This window comes from Limulus polyphemus, unplaced genomic scaffold (genome assembly GCF_000517525.1).
Source record: "Limulus polyphemus unplaced genomic scaffold, Limulus_polyphemus-2.1.2 Scaffold166, whole genome shotgun sequence".
Classification (NCBI taxonomy): Eukaryota; Metazoa; Arthropoda; class Merostomata; order Xiphosura; family Limulidae; genus Limulus; species Limulus polyphemus.
The window spans coordinates 34,213-42,097 of record NW_013665776.1 but is presented as its reverse complement, the minus strand read 5'-3'; the positions used below and the strand labels follow the sequence as shown (position 1 = coordinate 42,097).

The 7,885-nt window shown below is 34.0% G+C and overlaps 1 protein-coding gene across 1 annotated transcript in view; it reads left to right on the top strand.

Moving 5' to 3' along the window:
- LOC106477468 (monocarboxylate transporter 10-like) overlaps positions 1-5,852 on the top strand; it is a 144,291-nt gene extending 138,439 nt beyond the window's left edge. The window contains exon 5 of the mRNA XM_022381470.1: positions 5,221-5,852. Coding sequence (XP_022237178.1) covers positions 5,221-5,852 — 632 coding nt within the window. The remainder of the gene's footprint in view (positions 1-5,220) is intronic.
- The last annotated feature ends 2,033 nt before the right edge of the window (positions 5,853-7,885 follow it).

The following is a 7,885-nucleotide window of genomic DNA, read 5'->3' as shown; positions in this document are numbered from 1 at the left end:
ACTTACAACGCTAGAAACCGAGTTTCGAGACCCGGGGTGGGCAGAGCACAGATAGCCCTTGAGTAGCGTTGTGCATAATTAAAAAACAAAATAAACACATACAAATACAAACAATAACTGAAAATAACACATACAACAATTATAAACTGACTTAACAATAGTAATGTCACATGTTATTGCATGCACGTTAAAAGGTTTGTTAGTTCGTAGCTAAGCATAAAACTACACATTGGGCTATCTGTGCTTTGCCCACCACGGGTATCGAAACCCGTTGTAGCAGTATAAGCCCGCAAACATGCCGCTGTGCCACTGGGAGGCGCGATAAAAGGAATTTGAATAACTAGGTGAAAGGAAATTGCAAGCTATCTAACTAAAACAAAAATATTCATAATTACAAAGACCAAACATTATTTCTGTTTATCTTAGGTTTATTAGATTAAATGAGGAGAATGGAATTTACGATCAAGAAAACTATAACATTTTGCAAAGAGCTTAATGTTAATGGTGTTTTATTTACTGTACCATGTTTTGTTAGAAAGTGTTCGGCAACCGCCTTTTTAGACTCTAGGTTCATGGTAGCACGGATGTGTTCCTTAAAACGTTCATGCACTTGACGACTGGTTTTACAAATGTAATTATCACCACACTGGGTACATGTCATTTCATATATTACATTGTAACAGTACAAGAGCCATCCAGTCCATTGTTTCTAGCAAGACAAGTTTTGGTTAACAATAATTTTTATTATTGAACAAGTAACATTTTTAGTGTAATCTCCGGGTTTTTTACAATACGAATATTTAACCCAGACTCCAGATGACATTTTCAGTCTGTAATGGGCCATTGAAGTGCTTTTGTTTAATTCTATTTGGAAGAAACCTTTTAAAAATTTCTGAAATATAGTTACAAGGGTAACCATTATAACAAAGAAGTTTTAAGTCTAACCTAGCAGATAGTTACAAGGGTAACCATCATAACGAAGAAGTTTTAAGTCCAACCTAGCGGTTAGTTACAAGGGTAACCATAATAACTAAGAAGTTTTAAGTCCAACCTAGGGGTTAGTTACAAGGATAACCATCATAACGAAGAAGTTTTAAGTCCAACCTAGCGTTAGTTACAAGGATAACCATCATAACGAAGAAGTTTTAAGTCCAACCTAGCGGTTAGTTACAAGGATAACCATCATAACGAAGAAGTTTTAAGTCCAACCTAGCGGATAGTTACAAGGGTAACCATAATAACGAAGAAGTTTTAAGTCCAACCTAGCGGATAGTTACAAGGGTAACCATTATAACGAAGAAGTTTTAAGTCCAACCTAGCGGTTAGTTATAAGGGTAACCATAATAACGAAGAAGTTTTAAGTCCAACTTAGCGGTTAGTTACAAGGGTAACCATCATAACGAAGAAGTTTTAAGTCCAACCTAGCGGTTAGTTACAAGGAGAACCATCGTAACAAAGATGTTTTAAGTCCAACCTAGCGGATAGTTACAAGGATAACCATTATAACGAAGAAGTTTTAAGTCCAACCTAGCGGTTAGTTACAAGGATTATCATCATAACGAAGAAGTTTTAAGTCCAACCTAGCGGTTAGTTACAAGGAGAACCATCGTAACGAAGATGTTTTAAGTCTTTGTTTTGGAATTTCGCGCAAAGCTACACGAGGGCTATCTGCGCTAGCCGTCCCTAATTTAGCAGTGTAAGACTAGAGGGAAGGCAACTAATCATCACCACCTTTCAGCCGTGGGGGCGTTATAATGTGACGGCCAATCCCACTATTCGTTGGTAAAAGAGTAGCCCAAGAGTTGGCGGTGGGGCGAGCATGTTTGGTGTGACGGGGATTCGAACCCACGACCCTCAGATTGCGAGTCGAGTGCCGTAACCACCTGGCCATGCAGTTTTAAGTCCAACCTAGCAGTTAGTTACAATGATAACCATCATAACGAAGAAGTTTTAAGTCCAACCTAGCGGTTGTTTCATCGTCGTTTGGGTTGCAGATATTTTTCAGTCCTCTTGACTTGTCCAGTAATTATATCCAGTTTTGTATTAAGTGTAACATATGATTTTTGGTACACTTTACTAACAAGCTACTTATTTTAACCAGAGACTATGGTATCAAGAAACAGTAAGGCTATGATAGAATACCCAGTGTGCGAAACAGTAAAAATAGTAGGATGCCAGTTGTTAAGGAAACCAACAAATTCTAAGAAAGATTTAATGTTACGATTCCAAATACCGTAAATGTCACCAATGTAACAATACCACCTCTCATGTTTTTGTCATGTTTCAAACTCCCCCTGCGAAACTGCAGAGCTTTCGAAGTTGAGCATAACAATTACAGCGATAGCAACAGCAACGCTGTTACACATAGCGATACCCTGTGTTTATAAATAATATCATCAAACTTAAAGCAGTTGTTCGTCGAGACGTAGAGGAGAGTATTGTTGACCGGTTGAAGTGGTATATCCAAAGTGTCAAGTGAGGAAGGATTAAATTTCAGAAGATTCATAACCGCGCTTATTCTCTCCCTTATGGGAATAGAAGAACACATGGCAACAACATTATAATGTATAATTATCAAAACTAAATATTTTTACTTACATTATAGTATTCGTCAGATACGATTAATCAGCCTAAACTTTTACGTATTAATCTCTACAACTGATGAATTTATACAATTCTATTCACAATATAATATTCATCAATTATACATACTAAATACAAAGGAGTCTGTTAGCAATACAGTATTCAACAATAACACGTACCAAACCCAAACAAGACTATTTAAAATATAGTACTTAACATTTACAACTACTAACTTAACATTCCTTTTTACATTACAGTTTTCATCAACAAAAAGACAACTTGTAGATGATAAATACTGTAATGTAAAATAGAATGTTAAGTTAGTAGTTGTAATATAGTACTTAACATTTACAATTACTAACTTAACATTCCTTTTTACATTACAGTTTTCATCATCTACAAGTTGTCTTTTACTTTTTCTTTAAGAAGGTAGATTGCTCTGATTGGAACTTAATATTGAATACAAATACTAAACACAAACATTTCTATTTTTCATTACACAATTCACCATCTGAAACAATTAAATGAAAACACTTCTTTTCAAGACTTTCTTGTCTAATTTAATGCTGTTAAATGTTTAGTGTATTTCCTGATGATCTTACAACTGTATGTTGTTTAGTAAAATTGATAAATCGGATCTGCTATTTATTTTCTAGGTTTTAAAAAGCATATTAAGTACAGAGTGGCTAAAATAAAACTCAATAGTTAAAATAATTATATCTTAAAACCTATTCTCCTTAGAGAATAAAATTGTATCGAGATACATAAAATTTATTCAGGAAGGCTTAAACCATGTACAGGATGTTTCAAACCAATTTATAATGCATACCTAACCCACTTTACACTACATACATAATCCACTTTACACTACATACCAACCTAATTTTACTGCATACCTAACCAGCTTTATACTACATACCTAACCCACTTTATATTGCATACCTAATCCACTTTACACTACAAAGCTAACCCACTTTATACTACATACCTAACCCACTTTATACTGCATACCCAACCCACTTAAATTGCATACCTAATCCACTTTACACTACATACCTAACCAACTTTATACTGCATACTTAACCCAATTTTACTGCATACCTAACCCACTTTATACTACATACCTAACCCATTTTATACTGCATACCTAACCAACTTTATACTGCATACATAACCAACTTTACACTACAAAGCTAACCCACTTTATACTACATACCTAACCCACTTTATACTGCATACCCAACCCACTTAAATTGCATACCTAATCCACTTTACACTACATACCTAACCAACTTTATACTGCATACTTAACCCAATTTTACTGCATACCTAACCCACTTTATACTACATACCTAACCCATTTTATACTGCATACCTAACCAACTTTATACTGCATACATAACCAACTTTTAACTGCATATCTAACCAACTTTATACTACATATCTAACGAACTTTTAACTGCATAAACTGCAACCATTGTGCCCACCAGTGGCTTAGTGGTAAATATAAATACTTATAACGCCAAAAATTGGGTTTCGATACCTGCGATGGGCACGGAACAGATAGTCCGTTGTGTAGCTTTCTGCTTAAGAAAAAAAGCAACCACCATCATCTACTCTTGACGTATTTTAATTCAAATCATTAAACTTCTATACTTGGAAGGAAGAGAAAGATAATAGAAATGAAAGCAATACTATAGCTTACAGTATAAAGTTGGTTAAGTATGTAGTATAAAGTTGGTTAGGTATGCAGTTAAAAGTTCGTTAGAGCTTCATTTAGGGCTAATCTTGTAAATCATGAAAGTCATATTAAACACATGTGACAGTTTTTGAAATATCTCGTACCATGTTCAAAGTGTTCTGAATAAAAAGGTTTGATGTGATTTTGGTGGAATTTCGTTACTGTAAAACAAATGGTATTTAATGTCCTACCGTTTCAACTATAGGATGTTTTTTACAATGAACTTGTACATTTAAGATATTCAAGTAAGTCCTTTGTAACTCTCCTTAAGTCTTCATGATGGCAGTAATATTTTTAATCCTATATGCTATCAGTGTTCACCTTTTAAATTATCTGTTTTTATGTTTCAATAATACCATTTTACGCGTACGATATGTTGTGATTTCCAGATAAATTTCGCTTATGAATATATTTAAATATACTCTGCTCGTTCACAAAATATATCAAAAATCATCTTACAGTTATTTCCTTTGTGCGTAATGTTTTCTTTTAGTTTCTCAAAAAGAAATGTTGTTTTCCTCTTTTTCTCAGCTACATCATTTTTCTTTGTGTTTTTTAAAAATTAAAGATTATTTTAACAAAAGCTAGAATAATGCATATTTTTGGATCATCACTCATAATATCGTTATTTCAAAATAATTACTTGTAGTCCTAACACTAATGGGTTTAAAAACATTTACGTATCATATACAAATATTACGATGTTAGCTTTTTAGAAGTTGGCATCAAAACAGCAACAGAACCCTTTTGATGGGAAGAGGTAGAATACTTGTTCTGTAGAATGTGGATATAATGAAGGTGTAAATGTACATAAAACTTTGACTAGTTCTATAAGTTACAGTCGTGTACAGAATGAAACCGTGCTTTATTGTTAATATATTTCTCTCTTTTTAAAGGTTATATAAATCGGAGTCGAGGACCAAAAACAGGAGTTTTCTTTTCCTCCGGATGCGTATTGGCAGGAATGTTAATTATGTTTCTTATCAATCTCCGAAAAACATCAGAGAGAAAAACACAAAGAACGGTGTTGATGGGGGAGAAAGATGATCAAAGCCAGTTTGAATTAGATGCGGCGATAGCACTAAATGATGAAGACGTTTGCACGTGTGGCAGGAATCTAGGAGGAGAAGAGTTGTTGCCTTCAGCCAGATGTCAAAAAGCTACTTCGTTCGCTACTTCGTTAGGACCGGAGGATGAAGATCGAAGGCCGGAACTTTTTACGTGTATCTCCGAAGAGGGCTTAGTGGACCTAGCGGACAATAATGTGCTAGATGAATGGTGTATGGGGGAATGTATTACCTCGTGCAATAAGGAAGAAAAGTTCCTAATGATTAGTGAATTCGAGAACAACCTCCATGATACGGTGAAGTCATCTCGTGATCATCGGATACATCATTCTCCCGCCAGAAGGAGTAGTACACATCCGGAACTGTTCTATGTGACGCAACGACACCGCTTTGATCCAGTTGGCTTACACGTACCAAAGAGAAAAATATCTGTTATAGAAGAAGTCACTAGCTCTGTTTAAAGTACACTCTTGTATACCACATGCTTTAGGTAGCTTTGTAAAAATGTTTGGGTATTTTAGATAAAACTTTAATATACATTTAATTGTTATTCTTTAACATCCTTAAATCCAGATAAAATTGGAAAATTATATTTATTCACAACCAAACAACTTCAATATTTAGATTTAATCTTTACTTTAAAAGGAGAAGTGTTCGTTTTGGATCTATTTACAAACCAGTGCTTCATTGCACTGAGAACGTTGTTTACCTTTATAATGGAGTCGCCAATTGAAAATTGTTTACGTTAAGCAAAAAATTATCTTGTGTGAAATTACATCTGAACATTGAAGCATGAATACGATATTTTTGCTTAGAGAAAGATCTCTATTTATTTAATTGCGAGTGAAGTGGGTTCCCTATAATCCATTTCTCAGTCTCAATTCGCCGAAGCTATATAAGAGTTTTCAATAGTAGTTACTAAAATATTTTATCCAGGGTGCACAGTTTCTAATATGATGTATCGCTTCTTTAAGGACTTAAGTGGCATCTCAAGTCATGAGTGGAGCACTAAAGAACTTTGATACAGCAGACTAACTTCACATTATTCGTTCTCACGCATGCTTGGTTCACAGTATCGTTTCCATTAGCAAAATACTCATTTCTTACAGTCTTTCATTTGTATTTCAGTTCAGCTACTGTTTGTTTTTTTATACTGAAAATTAGTATCTATATATATATTTACCTTTTTTTTTTCATACCTACTAAGTTTCTTAAATATTGTCCATACGGAACTCAAAATGCTTTCCTGGCTCAGTTTTATGGAATAAATTATTTGAGTTGTATTCAAAAGCTCAGAAAGAGACACGTTTTACTGTGAATACGTAAAACACTGCTTTTGTGATCCCTTAGTTTCAGAGAAAAACTACATATATTAAAATAAATTATTTTAATTTTTCTTCTTGGGACCAAAGTTTTTCCTCTGTTTTATTTAGACTTTTCAAAAACATTTCAGTCACAATACTACAAACTTTAATAAAATTCAATTAGGCCATAAAACATTGTGTATGTGTGAACATGATTAAGAGATAAGATTTTTGATGCTTTTTGACTCTGCTAAGCTCTAATCAAAAGTGTTTGTGTTAAATCTAAAACGTCATGTAAACTAAGTAGCGCCCCCTCGTCGATTTTTTTCCAGTTATTACTGAATGGTCGTCTCAAGTGTAACTGCTACGAAAACATTCTTCCAAATAATCATAAGTTTAAAATATTAAACATGTTGGAAATCAGTTAACTATATAAACAACACAAAACAAAAACATTACGCATATCTTTGACGTTTCAGTTTAAAAACCTGAGTGCTTTTTAATAGTCGTGTTATTTTTTTTATTGTAAGTTTTCCTACTATTATGTTTTCACTCACTAACTCTGATACAGAGCCAACTCTATAACTGGGTTTTATTTTTTTTTGTTAAACTCTATTTACTAAATAATAGAAATAATTCTACACATATACCGATGTTATCTCTTTATGTGAAGCTTATAGGTATCTCGCTGATAAAATACCGTTCTCTTTGCGCATCCTAGTGATAGGAGCGTTCGACTCGCAATCTGTGGGTCGCGGACTCGAATGCCCGTCACCTAATTAGTTCGCCGTGGGGGCGTTATAATGTTAAGGTCAATACGATTATTCTTTGGTAAAGAGTAGCCGAAAAGTTGGTGATTGTTGGTGTTGGCTAGCTGCCTTCTTTCTAGTCTATCACTTCTAAATTAAGGACGGCTAGTGCAGATATCCCTTGAGTAGCTTTGCGCGAAATTCAAGCCAAATCGTTTTCTATTTAATCGTCACGCATTTATATAAATATTAATCTAATTATGAAGAGCTTCCTAAATACATTATATTTTTTATTACACCTATTTAAACAATATATAAACACTTCTAAAACTTGAAATGATAAAAGAGTTAATTTATTCAAACAACTTCGATGACGAGGAACCCACTTTGAGACTAATAATGGCTGGAGACGGCTTAAATGGGTAATGAAGAAAAACTTTA